Source organism: Gallinula chloropus, assembly GCF_964237585.1.
Source record: "Gallinula chloropus genome assembly, chromosome: 17".
In the NCBI taxonomy this organism is placed as follows: domain Eukaryota; kingdom Metazoa; phylum Chordata; class Aves; order Gruiformes; family Rallidae; genus Gallinula; species Gallinula chloropus.
In genome coordinates, this window is record NC_140102.1 from 16,043,923 (window position 1) to 16,061,185 (window position 17,263).

At 48.4% G+C, this 17,263-nt stretch overlaps 1 protein-coding gene across 2 annotated transcripts in view; it reads right to left on the reverse strand.

Annotated features, from left to right (window-relative positions):
* The window catches only part of LOC311198211 (ATPase MORC2-like), a 61,525-nt gene that overhangs the window by 25,373 nt on the left and 18,889 nt on the right, over positions 1-17,263 (reverse strand). For both annotated transcript variants that reach the window (XR_014617687.1, XM_084272111.1), the window contains exons 6-10: positions 15,814-15,922; positions 14,424-14,583; positions 14,230-14,341; positions 9,893-10,018; positions 4,292-4,371 (exon numbers count right to left, since the gene is read on the reverse strand). Coding sequence is in view for 1 of the 2 variants with exons in the window: in XM_084272111.1 (XP_084128237.1) it covers positions 4,292-4,371; positions 9,893-10,018; positions 14,230-14,341; positions 14,424-14,583; positions 15,814-15,922 (587 nt within the window). In the remaining variant the exon portion in view is untranslated. The remainder of the gene's footprint in view (positions 1-4,291; positions 4,372-9,892; positions 10,019-14,229; positions 14,342-14,423; positions 14,584-15,813; positions 15,923-17,263) is intronic.

Consider the following 17,263-nt stretch of genomic DNA (forward strand, 5'->3'; position numbering starts at 1 on the left):
GAGGAGTGGCCCATGATTCAGGTAGACATGATTTGGAAATACAACTGGTATGCACTGAGGGATGGTGTGGCTTACACCAGGGCAAGCAGCAGGCCTGCACCTCTGTAGCAGGAGGGCAGCAGCACACCCTACAAACCATCTCAATCCCCACCCTCCCAACAGGGAGACAACCAAGGAAACACAACTGTGGAGGCACAACCCTGCCTAAGACTTACAGGGAATCAAGAAGATGGCACTATAGCAACTGGATCCCAGAGATTACCAAGCACCTCTCCAAAGAGCAGCACTCCACTGCCAGGTGGAAGGAACCCAAATGCTGTAGCCAGTGTTTGACAACCAGTATCCAGCATCCTCCATGCCCTGGGCAGCACTGCTTGCAGGGGTGCATGGGTTTGGTTTGTGGGAGCAGAAATAGGCAGAGCCAACTTTGAGCATCAGAATGAAAATCACCTCTCCTTGCTGTGCAGTGTTACCTCTGAGTTCTGCTCCACTACTTCCCACAGAAGCTCACCCTGAGATTCACAGCAGAGCTGCACTGAGCAGTCACCCCCACCATCATGCCACAGCTTGGCTAAACATGACCAACAGGCATTTGGAGACAGCTTAAAACAACTGGTCCATTTGACTCAAAGCTTGTACAGCAGAAACTGGTCAGCTAAATGCAACTGTGTCTAGGCAGAACACAGTGGTAAGCCATAAGGGCACAGGTCAAACTTGCCCAACTAATGCAATGACAACTGGCTATGAGTCTGAGGGTTGAAAAATGCATGCCTGAAGTGGGATGAGGAGCATACAGCAGCTGGAATCCACAACCACATCCTCCCAGGGGACAACAGGCATGGCATACCCATGGGACTGCCAAGGAAGTCTTTGGACACACTAAAATACACCAGTGCAGAACATCTCTGTTAGTGAATTTCAGTACTGGACATGCATGTAACTCCTCCCATTGTCTATCTGCTCTTCAACATCCAGAATAGGGGCTCTGGAAATTAGGCAGTGGTGGTACTGAGCTGTCTGGGTGTGCTATTCAGTCCTGATTCAGAGGGCAGCAGGTAGTCTTTCACAGCTGCCTTGACCAGGAATGGTAACTTTTCCCTGGGTCCATGCACTCACTTTGGGATCTGGATGCAACAGCTTCTCACATGGGGCAGGCTCTTCTTGGGTGTGCCAAAGCCATGTCACCAGGAGTCACAGCTGTCCCTATGGGTTGGGGTTTTTGGGTTCCCCCCCCTCCACCCCATCACTATTATCATAAATTCTGGTTCAACAAGCTGCTTGCAGAGATTCCTCAATCCCTCAGTAGGGTTCTACAGCGTGATAGGTTCCAACACAGCCCTGGCAGCCAGCTGCAGCATCCTGAGCCATGGTCAGCTCAGCTGAGACCCACCACAGCTCACAACACACATCTAGTGTTGGAAGACAAAACTGCAAATGGTTCTCTGGTGAAGATCCCTCCTAAGAACAGTGTGCATCCTCCAGAGCCAATGTATGATACAGGGGATGAGAAATCACAGAATCCCAGGAGTTGGAAGGGACCTGGAGAGCTCACTGGGTTCAACCCCCCTGCCAAAGCAGCTCCCTAGGACAGGTCACACTGGTCATTGTCCAGACGGGGCTGGAATCTCTCCAGAGAAGGAGACTCCACCACCCCCTGGGCAGCCTGTCCCAGGGCTCCCTCACCCTCACTGGGAAGAAGTTCTTCCCCATGTTGGTGTGGAACTCCCTGTGCTCCAACTTGCAGCCATTGCCCCTTGTCCTGTCCCCACAGACACTGAAAAGGGGCTGCCCATTTCCCCCTGTGTCCCACCCTTCAGATATTGATAAACATTCATAAGGTCCCCCCTTAGTCTTCTTCTCTCCAGGGTGAACAGCCCCAGCTCACTCAGCCTTTCCTCACAGGGGAGATGCTCCAGGCCCTTCAGCATCTCTGTCCCTCCTCTGGACTCTCTCCAGGAGATCCCTGTCTGTTTGATCCCAGGGAGCCCAGAACTGGCCACAACACTCCAGGTGGGGCCTGACCAGGGCAGAGCAGAGGGGGAGGATGCCCTCCTGTGACCTGCTGCCCACACTCCTCCTGATGCCCCCAGGATCCCATTGTCTCTCTCAGCCCCCAGGGCACACTGCTGGTTCATGGCCACCCTGTCACCCACCAGCACCCCCAGGTCCTTCTCCACTGAGCTCTTCTCCAGCTTCTGGTCATCCCCCAGCCTGTCCTGATTCCAGCAGTTATTCCTCCCCAGGTGCCAGACTCTCCACTTGCTTTTGTTGAACCTCATCTGGTTTCTCCCTGCCCAGCTCTCCAGCCTGTCCAGGTCTCTCTGGATGTACCTCTTCTATCAGCAGCAGAACAAGAGAACCTCATTGGTACAGACTGTTGTAGTTTTGCAGGGTTGGGTTCTGGTGGAGGAGGGGGGCTGGAGGGGTGGCTGCTGCAGGAAGCTGCTAGAAGCTTCCCCAGGCTTGACAGAACAAACAATAGCCAATTCAAGGCTGGAGTCGCTGCTGACCAAGGCCGAGCCCATCAGCGATGGGCACAGCACCTCTGGGAGTCACAGTGAGGAGAGAAAAACCACAAGCAGCTGCTTTGTGCCCCCAGAGAAGGAGTGAGAAGATGTGAGGAGCTGTGCAGACACCAAGGCCAGGGAAGGGGGGCAGGAGGCACCCCAGGTGCCAGAGAGAAAGATGCCCCTGCAGCAACCCATGGTGGAGCGGGTGTTCCCCCACAGCCCAGGGAAGATAAGGACTGAGGCACAGGATAAAATCTGCTTAAACTTCCTATCCTGAAGTCTACCTTGTCAGGTTGTACTTCATAAAGGAGAAACAGGGATCACAGTCATTTACACACTGTCATTGTGCTGCTCTGGGCAGGTCACACTCACAGTCCCTTAGTGACTATGCACAGGCAGAAGATGGCAGCACTGGGTGCACATCTGACCTGCACACACCCCCTACAGCAGCTCCTCTGCAGGGAGAAACACAGGTCAAAATCACACACAATTCTAGAAAGGTTTAGGAGGGAAGGGACCTCAACCCCCAGCTCCAGGGTCAAGCCTCCACCATAAGCAGGGACACCCCCACCAGCCCAGGGTGCCCAAAGCCCCATCCAACCCGGCCTTGAACCCTGCCAGGGATCCAGGGGCAGCCACAGCTTCTCTGGGCACCCTTTTTCAGGGCTTTCCCAACCCTCCCCAGGAAGGATTTGTACCCAATATGCTAATTCTTGTCCTGGGGATCCTGTTCTGGATGCAGCACTGCAGAGGGGGTCTCCCCAGAAAGAAATGAAGAGGCAGAATCTCCTCCCTGGTGTTCAGCCCAGGACACAGTGGGCTTTCTGGGCAGCATACTGCTGTGTCTCAGCCCACCAACATTCATAAGTCCTCCTCCTCAGGGCTGTTTTCCATCAAACCCCCCTCCCTCAGCCTGTCATCATGCTTGGGGCTGCCCCAACCCATGTGCAGGACCTTGGCCTTGGTGAACCTCATGCAGTCCACACAGGCCCATCTCTCCAGCCTGTGCAGATCCCCCTGGATGTCACCCCTGCCCTCCAGTGTGTCAACCCTCCACACAGCTCAGTGTCATCAGCAGCCTGCCAAGGGTGTACCTGATACATAAACATGTCTTGCAACTTCCAAGATTCCTCCTTTACTATGGATTACCCCATCAGAGGTCAGGGAGACCACTTAGGATGTTAAATTTGCATATTTGATGAAGTTATATGCTGTGTTTACATGCTTGTGTTGTTTTTATATGCTGAATGTTTAGAAATGTCAACTTGGGTTTCTCCTGAGGACTACAGAATTTAATAGAAAGGGAGGGATGGACAACAGAGATGTCTTAAAGGGGAAAAAAACCTCAAGAAACAAACCAGCACTCCCTTGTACACCCAGATCAGTCACTTTACACCAACTGACACAATAAAAACCTGGGTTTTGAGCAACTACCTCAACAAGGAAAGACCAGAAGCAGAACAAACCCAAAAGCTAATGATATGCAAAAGGTGAGAGCAGAACTACAAGGTAACAGGGCTGAGCTGTGCTTCAGATGGAGCAAGGGCAGACAGCTGTGACTGAGGGTTGTTCTGTACATGTGTTCCTCAGCAGAAGTGGTGTAGGGAACAATGTACAACTTCCACTGCTTGGAAGCAAGTCTGGGTCACCCAGTCACTAAAACAATTTCCTGAGCAACTATAATGATCAGAGAAGCAAGTTATTCCAACAAGGAAGCCTCTTCCAGTCCTTTCCTTGGCTACAGCAAAGCCAGGGTGCACACCCCCAGCCTGGAGACTCACCTATCTTCGCCAGGTGCTCTGCTTTCTTCACCTCTTGCTCTGCACGGGTCTTGAAACGATTTGAAGTGTATTTGTACATCCTGTGATGATCAAAACTGATTAATCAGCAAACTCAGCAGTAAGAGCAAACCAAGATTTCATCACTGTATGAGAGAACAAGGTCTCCACACGCTGCTCTTCTCTTCTTAGTACATTCCATAGATGGAGAGGGAGGTGTATGTACCAGGAACCAGGCAGGGTGGATACAGTGAGTCAGAGACACTTTAGCAGTAGCTGCAGCCACAACAATATATAAAATATATCCATATTCTTGAAAGAATCCTGCAATAGTTTGGGTTGGAAGGGACCTCCAAGGCCATCAGGTTCCACCCCCCTGCCATGGGCAGGGTCACCCTGCACTAGCCCAGGTGCCCAAAGCCCCATCCAACCTGACCTGGAACACTGGTTTAGTTTTAAGCCATTCCCCCTTGTCCTATCACTACACTCCCTGATAAAGAGGCCCTCTCCATCTTTCCTGGAGCCCCTTCAGGTACTGGAAGGCTGCAGTAAGGTCCCTTGGAGCTTTCTCTTCTCTCAGCCTGTCCTGGTGTGGCAGGTGCTCCTGCCTAACTGCACCACTCAGCTGGGTGTCATCACAACCCCACTGCCCAGGTCTCTGACAAAGATGCTGAGAAGTGCCTGTCCCAGTATGTTCCCCTGAGGAACACCACTCAAACACTGACCACAACTCTTTGAGTGCAACCATCCAGCCCATTCCTTACCCACTGAGTGGTTCCTCAATGTCTCTCCAAATCAGAGACCAGGATGTCATGTGGAACAGTGTCAAATGCCATGGAAGATGATGTCTGTCACTCTTCCCTTACCCACCAGTGCTCTGACCCCATCACAGAATGCCATTACATTTGTTAGGCATGAGAGGAAATCCCAGGGTTTAGAGGAGTAACTTCTTCAGAAGCAGAAAGGAGTGAATACATATGGAAAGCTTCTCAAAATTTATTTACACATAAATAACTGTTCCTTTCTCCTGCAAACAGCTGTCTACAGGCAGAGTCTGACAGGGCCCATCTCCAGGCAGGGCAACTCAAAGCCTCTATGTGGCAGAGCAAGTCTCTGAACAGAGCCTCAAGTTTCAGCTCTGAAGTTGTAGGACATTTCTGTATCTACACCTCTGACTCACAACCCTGTAAATCATGCTTGAACTGCAGTGGCTTGTCTCACCTTCCCTGGGTCATACCATGCCAAGTGCAGATCACAATCTGACTGGCTACTGCAGGCTTCAGAGGCAGAAGCTCATGGGTTTGCATCACTTCTCTGCAGAGACACGTTGACTGAGGTCATGATGATGACACCAAGAAGGCTGATCTGCAAGAACTCAACCTGCCTTCAGACACAAGGTTCTGGAGCTATCCAGAGGAAAATCCTATCCTAAATAACCTTTTTTGGTCCAAAAATAAACCTCTCCAGCATTTAGTCAAAGCAAAAGCCACTCAAACGTTGGTTTTGCAGAGAGAGGTGGAAACACAGAAGGACATAAGGCTTGACTGACCAACTTCATAATGTAACAGGAACCCCCATTTAGATCCCACACAAAATCCCTGCCAACAGCAGACAGTGTAGCAGGATGCATGAGAAATCACCTTCTACATATGAGAGATTCTGTTTCAATCTTGATGTCAGAAATCCAGTCTCACCAACAGAAATCCCTTCTTCCCAAATCCAGAGAATTCACCCCACAAGCACCTGTCCACTTCAACAGATTTCTGCACTTAATAAACTCTTCTCTGCTATTGGTAAGGACCTCCTCCCTGAGGGCAAAGCAGACAGTATGAACTCTTCCAGAAATCACCCAATAGCCATGGTAGGAGATGCAGAGGCAGGTTGGTAGTGCTACCACCTCCTCAAAGGTATTTGAGGTTGATTAAAGCTACCTGGGGCCAAAAGAGAGAACAAAAGCAGCTTCACAGGGATATCACAGGCAGTTCCCTGGTCTAGGCTACTGAGGAGCTGCAAAAACCAGCTCTGCTAAAGAGCTGAGCATCACTGCTGCATCAACTATCTTCTAAAGGAACACCCTAAGAGCAGGACACTCGCTCAAGTACCCCCACACAGACTGTAGCTCCTGTGCAAGTGCAGGGGAACAGTTTAGCCTGCACAACACTCCAAGCCCAGTAGCTAACAGGAGATGCAGGAGCTCTGTCTCCAACTTTAAAGGAAAAATCCAGAGTGTCAGCAACCCTTTTTCAGCAGGTTCAGAGAGAACAAATAAAAACTCATTTAAAAACACCCCCTGTAGCTGTAAAAGCAGAGTAACTCCACCCTCAGCCTGGACTGAGTTACTGGTTTTCCTTCAGGAAAGAGACACCCAGGGCAAATTAAACTCTGATCAGGTGTCTTCAAGGCAAAATTTCTACAACCTGTGTCTGAGTTTCTACAGCCTGTCCAGGGTACAGCATTGGCACCTCCTTCAAGGGCTGTGTTAGCTCTCAGAACCTGGGATGAAGGTTTTGATGACCGATCCCAACAGCTTCTGGAGCCCAAGCCTGGTGTCAGGAGCTTGAGATCAGAAGGAAAAAGTCTGGCCATCTTCCAGAAAGACACAGCAAGGTTATAACTGGTCCAAGGCCAGGAAGATCTACACTGTGCTCCCCAGGAACACCTGGTCTGCACAGTCTTTACTAGTCCACTGAGAGGGGATTTTAAAGATAAATGTCTTTACAGTGTTGGGAAGTTCTTATTGATCTACCACCACAAGCAGATCTAGAGTCTGAAAAGATGCAGCCCAAGCTGCTTTGTTAGATACACCTGCATCTGCACTGATCCTGTGAGCATCAGCATGGGGCACCTTAGCCCATCATTGGTTCATCCCCCAACACTGGTTCCACTGACCACAGCTAGCCCAGGAGCACTTGGCATCACACCACTGTTCCAAGAAGATTCTGCAGCATTTCTTACTCCCTCAGCCCATGCAGCCCATTCTGTGGTCAGGCTTTCTTGCCCTCCATGCCAGATCAGTTCTTGATCACGAATTGCCACCGCTGAGCGGTTACAACTTGAACTTCCCCTTAAACAACTGCAACTGTTCCCCCAAAACAATGGAAAGTAGATGAGGAATTGGTGACAGGGACCCAGAAAAACTGCTAAATTGTCTAAAAACAGTCTCTCTTCAACAGAAGATAGTCCTATGGTATAGGACAAACGTCCCATAGCCCTCCCCAGGCATCACCTGCTGACCACTTGAAAAAGAATATACTGAGAGAGAGGAGTATGTGGGGTGAGCTGGTCCATGTTCCACTCCCATGGGAGTGCTAGCACCATCCCACAGCAGTGGCATCCTGTCTTTGAGTCTCCCAAGAAGCTGGCCTCTGGTGAGATAAAAACCTGTGCCACTCTCCTCTGCTTCCCCTCCATAATATTTCTGCTGGACTGCAGCACAAGGGGAAGCAGCACATGGCACTCACATGCAGATGAAATGCAGACAGGAATCCACAGAATCTCTACCCAGAAGATTAGGATTTACAGTGACAAATCTACATCCACTTTCTCCAGTGGAATGGCTATCTTGGTGTCCTGGTTTCAGACAGGATAGAGTTAATTTTCTTGCTAGCAGCCAGAGGAATGCCATGTTTAGGAGTCAGGATGGGAGCTGTGCTGATAACACCCTGATGTTTTAGTTGTTGCCAAGCAGTCAGGGACTTCTCAGATGTTCCTACTGCCCTGCTAATGAGAAGGTGGGGGGCACCCAGGAAGCTGGGAGGGGACACAGCCAGGACAGGTGACCCAAGCTGGCCAAAGAGGTATCCCAGCCTCATGACATCATGCTCAGTGCAAAGGGGGCTGGTGGCGGAGGAGCACAGGGCTCCAGGATGTGCAGTTTGGGGACAGTGTGATTTTGGGATGGCTCTGAGCTGGACAGCCTGAGTTGTTCAGAGCAGTGAGAAGCTGCCTCTGTGTACCCCCAGTTCTGTGCATGTTGCTATGAAGTCCTGTCATTGCTGTATCACTCTCTGCCCCCTGAACTGTCCTTACCCCAACCCAGGGGCTTGGTGTTTCTCACCTTTCACCTCTCCCCTGCCCCCCAGAGAGAGTGGCTGGGTGGTGCTCAGCTCCTGGCTGAGGGCAAAACCACAACACTTGGTCAGGAAGGGAAGAGCATCATGTGTTATCTCCCTGGATTTGGGCAAGTTTCTGACACCATTTCCCATGGTGTCAGTTGAGAAGGTGTAAGCTTGACAAACAGCCCAGCTCTAAGCTGCAAACTGGCCAGATTCTAAGGGCAGCAATCGTGGTGTGACATCAGAATGTGGTGCTGACAGTGGGCTCATACTGTTGAACCACAACCACAGAGTGAAATGTTGCATTAAAACAACCCACAAACACTTGCACTGGTTTTAGCTGGGATAAAGTCAGTGTTCTTCACTGCAGCTTGCACAGGGCTGTGTGTCTGATCTGTGATGAAGACAGCATTCAAGACAGCAGGGGTGATTTCACCACTGCTGATCAGTACTGACAGCATCAAGGCCTCCTCTGCTTCTCACACCACCCCACCAGTAAGTGGGCTGAGGGTACACAAAGGGCTGGGAGGGGACAAGGCTGACCCCAGGGACCAAAGGGATATTCCAGACCACAGAACATCACACCCAGCAGTAAAAGCATAAGGAGGAGGAGGAAGGGGGACATTCAGCATTATGGCATTTGTCTTCCCAAGCTCCCCTTGGGCACGATGGAACCCTGCTCTCCTGGAGATGGCCAAACATCTGCCTGCCTGGGGGATGTGGGGATGAATTCCTTGCTTTGCTTGCATGTGCAGCTTTTGCTTTACCTATTCCAATGCCTTTACCCCAAGCCTGCTCACTCTCACCTTTAGGATTCTCTCCCCATCTCCCCAGTGGGCAGTAAGCCAGCAGCTGTGTGCTGCCTGTTTTATTAAGACAAATCACGTTAAGGTATCTAGAAGGCAGCCTGTGTGCCCTCAGGGACAGAACACTATTGCCTCAAGCAGCCTTCAATACACATTTTCCTTTCCCCTTCCACCCTTATAAACTTTCCCAGTGCCTGTTAAGCCAACTGGCAGCACATCCCAACACACTGCCACATTTTTTGTTTAAGGGAGTTTTAAAGGGAGATGTCCATCCCAATTTCTGTTCAAACCTACATTAGGTACACAGAGAAGTTAATTTTCAAACAACTATTTCAAAGTGCTCAGTCTTCTTTCTTTTCAGTACTAACTCTAGCTCCCACCATAGGGATTTATTTGCCCTAGTTTAAAAAAAGAAAGAAAAAAGCACAAGACCATCCAACCAAACACCCACCCAGTTGCCCAGCAGTCTGCATTGATATAGCATTCTGAACAGCGAGTATCTTCACTTCTTTGTTTGCTCTGACAGGGTATCAAACTGCACAGATTACTCATGTGATTTAGATTTTCCACTCTCTCCTTTTTCCATGACACAAATCCCACATCCTGTTCTCTCAGGATCTGTTTTCTGCGGTGTCAGCATGGAATGGTGCAGGATGCAGCTGGAGAACAAAGGGCTAATCCTCTCCTATAAGGACTTTCTATAAGGTCCTAACCTGCCTGCAGACTTTGGGCCAAAACCTTACCTTGGCTTGTAGAGGCAGCAGGAGAGGCGTTTGGTCTGTACTTTGTGCCCATTTATGAAGATCCTCATCCTGGGGTCGATGTAGAGCACAGCAGCGTAGGCGCGGAATGAGCGGCGCTCGGGCTTCCTGCGAGAGAGGAAGGAGCTCACAGGGAGGCAGCACTCTGATCCCTGTGGCACCACCAGCAGACATGCTCCCAGCATCCCCCATGTAGCCCACAGATGACTCCATCAATTCACCCCCTGAGTAACCAGTGTCTCTTTGGTCAGAGTGCTTATCTTGAGGTCTCTTTCAGTCTGCATTCCATTTTCTCTTTCCTTCAGGTTTTACCCCTTCATTCCCCTCTCACTAAGAGCAGCCATGACCCTCCACTGTCCCAGAGCCTCCTCCTCCACCAAACCATAGTAACACGATTCTCAGTGCTCAAGACACTGCTACCCAGGAGCCAAATGACCAACAGAAACACCTCTCCATGCTGTTCTGCACTCCTTCTGATCTATCTGAAGCACCTATGGCAGGATTCACAGCTCAGGTAACTGTTTCAGCCTCAGCTCACAGCCATCTATTTCAAAAGATGACAAAGATCCAACCTCCAGTGAGAAAGGGAAGGGAAGGAAAAGCCCTTTCTGTTTTAATGACCATGCAGCCTCACTCAGTGGGGCTTCTCTTCGACATTCTATGCCTTCTGTAGAGATCTTTCTATTGAGCTGTACATTTTAAATACCCTCAGAAAACACTGGTGGACACAGAGTCTGTAGCTTGGCAAGGATGTTTTGAATACAGTTGGATAATAAAGGTCAAACCTGTGAACTGGACTATTCAACACTATGTGTGTGCCTCAGTAGCTAGAGCATCCTCTTACCCTTCCTTGCTCAGGGGTATGCTCTGATTGCAGCCCCACTCACCATGCACAGACACTGTGTCACAAGGTCAGGAGAAAGAAATGGTAATCATGAAAAGCCCACCAGCAGGCATCAGAGGAGCATATCAGACCCCTGGATGTACCCAAGGAGTTTGCTGAACAACATGAAGCTAATAATGATACAATGAAATGTTAGTTACTCCAATCACAGTATCATCAGACTCCACAAAAACACCTTGATATTTCAGAACCCTGCTCAACCAGAATACAGCTTCTTTCCTCAGTGAAACTACAACCAAACCACTAACACATGATAGCTTGGAGACTATTGGAAGCTGTGTATTCTAGCAGACCTGATTCAAAGAACAACCTTTGGAAGAGGCTCAAGATTCCTGGTTCACAGGCGGCAGTAGTTTCATCCGACAAGGCATCCCTAAGGCTGGGTATGCAGTGACCACTACTGACCAGGTAAGAGAATCAAATCCTTTTCCTATTGGAACTTCAGCCCAAGAGGCAGAAATTATTGCCCTGACCAGAGCACTGGAACTTGCAGCAGGACAAAGGATAACTGCATGGACAGATTCTGAGTATGCCGCTGGAGTTGTGCTGCCCACTGAGCGATTTGGAAACAGCATGGACTTGTAACAAGTCAAGGGAAGCATTAAGCCTGCAGGAGAAATACTTCACTTCTTAGAAGCAGTTCAACTGCCAACCAAGATCACCAATATGCTCTACCAAGGACACCTGAAAGGTGACACTGACCAGAGACAGGCAGATCATGAGGCTGAACAAGCATAAGAAAGATAAATGTGGCAGAACATGTACTTTAGGATATGTAATTCCTGGAGACTAAATATTTCACTTGCATCCTCCACCAGGAATTCTATGAACCCTTTGGAGGACAACAGATAAAAAGGGACTAAACTGCCTAGTAGGACAGCCAACTGCTTTTCACAATTTTGCAAGATAGTTCCTCCCATGGCTGGAGTAAGTGAACTGGAAAAAGCTGTAGTTAATATATCTGCTAGCATGGAGTTATTCCAAAGGGACACAAGTGATGATATCCATAGAGTGCAATTACAAGTTTCCTCCTTCAGTAAGGTAGTTAGACACGATCGGATGGCCTTAGATCTGCTGCTGGCCAAAGAAGGAGGTGTGTGCATGGTAATACATCAAAGCTGTTGTGCATGCATAAATCAGGAACAAGAAATTGAAACAAATTTAAATCATATGTGGAAACAAAGATTCTTTACCAAGTAGCTCAAGATGATACATCGTGGGGATTTAAAGAGGTTTGGAATAAGCTTAATCCCTGGCTCCCAAACTTTGCCTGGCTCAACCAACTTTTCACATGCCTTATTTTGAGAAGTATTTTAATTTCTTGTGTGGTGACTCAATGTTCTTTGTGGTGTTGTAAACAGACCACTATAACATACAGGGATTGGAGGAGAAATGAAATAAGACATCAAGTAGAGACAGGTGAACACTTTTCAAAATCATTAAGACAAGACAGTATAGTTTGAGATTACAAAAGGATTTGTAAGGATAAGGAAAAGGGGGGAATGATTCAGTGAAATGTAATCATGCTGAATAGATTGATGTAGATGTCACTTGAGACAATTAATATAACTTTAATCTGTGTACTTGAAGAATAGATTTGGTTTGGATTTCAGTAGAATCTGGCTGTGACTGTGTGGGCTGTTTGGTGAGAGTGGCTACAAAACTGAGCCACAACAGTGCAACAGCCTTGAAGATAAAGGAAGTGAAGATGGGGAGTCATAAATAATGAGACCCACGACCAATTAAGAGACAGAATATATCTTGTTTTCAGTTAAAAGGGGCTCCTAACTAGTTTGTACAGGAATGTGTTTTTGAGCTCAGGAATGTGCTTTGGTAACTATGGAGAGAACCATAAAGAGCATGTGCTGAGAGAGGGGAAGACGTCCAGCCTTCATCCCTGAAGACACCAGAAGACCCCCTGAGTGTCACTGAGCATGCTCTATCTGGGAGGAGTTAATCTAAATGACTTCCTGGGAATAATCTGCATAACCCTGAACATGCAGAGTTAATCTGTATCAACAGGAGACATCTGGCTTTAAACTGCACACGGGCTGCGTGCCCAGCGCTGCAAGAAAGGATCCCTGCTTCACAGGCACCGAGGCTCAGGAGTTCTGATTCTGGCTTTCTGAGGCATCACTACATACAGAAATACCCAGGCTCACAGTGCTTGAAGCTGTGTTTTATGGGAATGCAAGCAATGCAGGAAAGAAGCAAGTAATCTCATAAAAACAAAAAGAGAGAGTTTGTTAGGTGTGCCCATGGAGCTCTCAGATTTAATCAAGCATTTGGCTCAATTCAGTGGAGTTTTTCCTTTTCAGGCTACAACTGAACAAAGCTTCCAGAAAGCTCATCCAGAATTAGAATACCTCCCTGATGAGCTGAGCAAACACTCCCTGAACAGGGTCTTTTCCTCCTCCAGCTGCCCTTTAAGCACATCCGTTTCCATTCTCTGCAGGGAAGTCCAGGAACTGCCCCTGCTCCCAGTAAGACCTGGTGATACACACCACCTACACCCCACCAAGCCTTCTGCTCAGAGGCTGACCTGTGCAGAGCCTCACGTTTTGCCAGGGTTCATTTAATCACAAAACTGAGCCCCAGTTTTGATGAGTGTAGATGAAACCTAGAGCTGCTTTGTTTCACAGTGCCTAAAGAAAGGCAGGCATAGAGTTGGGTGCTGTGACTAAGCTGAGACATACCCATGCATATGCACTCACACCAAACATGACTGTAACGCCTGCACATCGTTCACACACTGTTCAGCAAGGGTGTTTTGCTTTCCAGCAGCTGGTGCAGTGCTGGGTTTGGTAGTCAGGATGGGAGCAGTGCTGGTAACCAGTGGTTTTAGTTGCCAAGCAGACAAGGACTTTTTGGCTTCTCACACAGAAGGTGGGGGGGCAAACAGGAAGTGGTAATGGGACACAGCCAGGACAAGTGACATGAACTGAATTCTATACCATATGGCCTCATGCTTTGCATATACCTGGGGGCTGGCCCAGGAGGGAGACAGCTCAGGAGCTAGCTGAGCATCACTCCAGGTGCTGAAAAACTGTGCTATACATAATTTGGTTTGTATTCAATTATTCTTCTGGTTATCATTACCTTCCTTTTCTGTCTTGTTGAAATGTCTGCATCTCGACCTACAAGTTTCACCTTTTCTCTTTCTGGTTCTCTCCCCCATCCCACTGTGGGGAGGGGAGTGAGCAAATGGCTGTGGGGTTGTTTTAGCTGCCTGCCAGGTTCAACCATGCCACACACATGAATTCCAGGCTGCTTAAGAACAAACTAAAGACCTCCTAAATTCTCCAACACACCACAGGAAGAGAAGCTCTTAAAAAATACATGCAGACAGTACCTAGGCAAACCCTACACGTGATTTGATAGGAACCCAAAGGTTTGTAACACCTGCCACACTCACGTTCCATCTGAGGGCGTTTCTGCCATCTGAATGTCTCGGGGATCAGAGGTCACATCCAGCTCTGGCTGTCCATTATCCATTAGTTTGAGGTTAAAGACGATCACCAGGGTGCCTGAGGAAGTAACAAGTTGATCAGGAAAATCCCAGCCAAACCCCTCAATTCCAGGCCCGTGAGCAGCACTGCCCATCATTACCTTTCTCCCCACGGATCTTACTGAACTGCTCCATCACTTCCTGCTCGGATCTGAAGGGGGAATACTTGTAGATCAGCTCTGTCTCAATAGCAAACTTCTCCATGTTGTCAGTCACGGGCTCCCGGCTCCGCACGTTCCAGGTGGGCAGGGGAACAATCACCTGCAATCACATCGCATCAGGAGCGACTCAGGCTCACCCACCCCAGCCATCCCCTTCTGGGGACCGTGGCCAAGTGACTTGCCCCTTCCAACAGACCCCAGAGGCACTGCAAGAGTCTTTCCTGACTTTCCAGTGGTTTGTACATTTGTCTAATACTCAAGGACCCCTCTTTGCCAACCTCTGAGCTGCCTTCCTACAATATCTAGTCTTAAAACAACCCATCCCCAAGTAACCTGTATGGACTGGCTACTCACTCTCCTCATTAACAGCTTTCATAATAACCAAACACCCAAACTTGGCTATCTTTAAAAATGACAACCTCTGAGCTGAACTTCTGAACTCAACTCTCCTTCACTCATTTATCCCGAACTCACTCATTCCTACAGGATTCTAGCACAGGATTCTAGTGTTTTCTGGAATTTGGAGCACAAACACAGATAGAATTAGACTGCAGCTGACTAACAGGGACAGTGAGGCACATCCTCACTTTAGAATTGAGTTCAAGCCAAAATTTCTGGCTCCCAGAGCCACTGTTGGAACCACATCACTGTTCCAAACTTGCTCCAGTCATCAGCTGCCCACTAGCAAACATTGTCATCTCAACAGTTTCTCTGCAGAGCTCCCTCCACTATCCCAACAGAAAGTGCTTTCTGAAGACACTATCCCACTGCAAATTTAAAACTTTTAATTATCTGTCTTGCCTGGAGAGAGTCTGGATACAGAACAACACCTGAATTATCTAGAGAGGTACCCAAGTTTTCAATAAGTAGAACCAGGCTGATTTTTTTTAACTTAAATATCTGCAAGAAGAAACATGTCTGGAGTTTATGACCTGTGGACAGCAACTTCAGTCACACCTTCAGTTCTCCACAGAAAACCAACCCAGAGCAAGAACTTTAAATCCAGCTCAAACTCACATCTTGTGGAAAGAGGAAAACACAATGAACCTGGGCATGTCCTGAATTCAGCATAAGCAATCTGATGTGACTGAAACAAGCTCTTCAGACTGGCTGTAGTGTAGAGAAACCTCTCAAACAGAATTAAAACCAAAAGGAAGAAACCTTGTGTGCCTTTGCAGAATCCCTAGGAGCCTATCACCCAAAGAAAACCATACACTGATCCAACCAGAGTGGCCACCAACACTGCCAGAGACTCTTCTCCTGGGAGAGCAGGGGAAGCTCAGATGAAACAGCATTCACCACAGCAGTTCATCCCAGAGTGTGTACAAACCTCATCAATGCCTTCTTCCTCATGGAAGGTCCGGGACAGGAGGAGGCAAGTCATGGTGTCATCTTTCTTTGTGAACAAGATAAAATCCTTCCCAATCCGCATGGAACCCCTGGAGACAGATCACAGGCTGCATGTTACACCTGAGGCACAGAGCTTTCTAGAAAGCAGACCACGTGATGGACTTCAAGAGCACAGCCTACAATCCCCTGCTGCTCTTTCACGTGGGCATGAATGATGCTGCAAGCCAGAAACTGAGCAGAACCAAGGACTATAAAGCCTCAGGGTGTGCAAGTGAAAAACACCAGTGTCTAAGTTATCTTCTCCTCCATTCTGCCAGCTGAAGGAGGCAGCTAGGAGGAGATGTATAATGCATACTGACTCCTGGCTATGGGGCTGGTGCCATCACCAGGGTTTTGGCTTTTACAACAATAGGACATTCTTTGATGACTATAACCTGTTCAAAAGGGATGGGATCCACCTGGTTGTAAGAGTCAAGGGACTCTCTGGCAGCAGGCCAGACAGCTGGGCAAAGAGGTCTTTAAACTGCAGGACTTTTGTTCACAAATAGAAAAGGGCTTGTTGATGAGGTTGGAGGCTGCCTTGGGCAGAGCAATCATAAATTGATTCTCAATTCTTGTGAAGGGAGGAGGAGGGTTGGAAGAGCCACCACCCTGGACTTCCAGAGGGCACACTTTGGGTTGTTGAGGAGCCTAGTGGATAGAGTCCCCTGGGAGCAAGTCCTGGAAAACAAAGGAGCTGAAGAAGACTAGACCCTCTTCAGGGGAACACAGAACAAACAGCACCAGACAAGTTACTGGGAGACTGTTCCCTGTCTGTCTCAAAGGAGTTGCTGACACCTGAGCTAATGCAATTTAGTAGGCAGCTGTCACAAAAAGGGACATTCCCATCTTCCTCCCCACTCTCCTATGCCAAATAGCACTTCTCCCATCTTCTCTTTTACCCTGTTACCCAACTCATTCAAAAACCTTCAAGGAAAATTAACATTGCATCAGAAGAAGGATTAGAGTTCTGTCAGTCCAGTTCTGTCAGTCCAGTCCTCCTTATCCTGGCTTAATGCCAAATTTCAAAGCTCAGCTTTTGCATATTTAGGTTTCAGACTGCTTTTCTCAGCTGTAGCATAGAAAGTCTCCTGGTCAAGGTTAAGAACAGGACAGAGATCTGACCTGGAAGCGCACAGGCAGGATCTGGGATCTGTCCTGCCCCACAGCTTGATCAACAGTATCTCAAGGTCCCTTACCTTCCTTCCCCTGTCTTTATTTTAATATAATTATTTTACATACAGGTATAATCAAACCATGTGGAACAGTGTAAAGCAGAACAGCGCATCAGAGTGAGCATAACAGCCCTCTAACATTCCCAAAGACATCAGTTCACCACAGCAAACACTATTCTCTTCCCTAGCAAATCTCTTCCAAATACTAAGATTCCC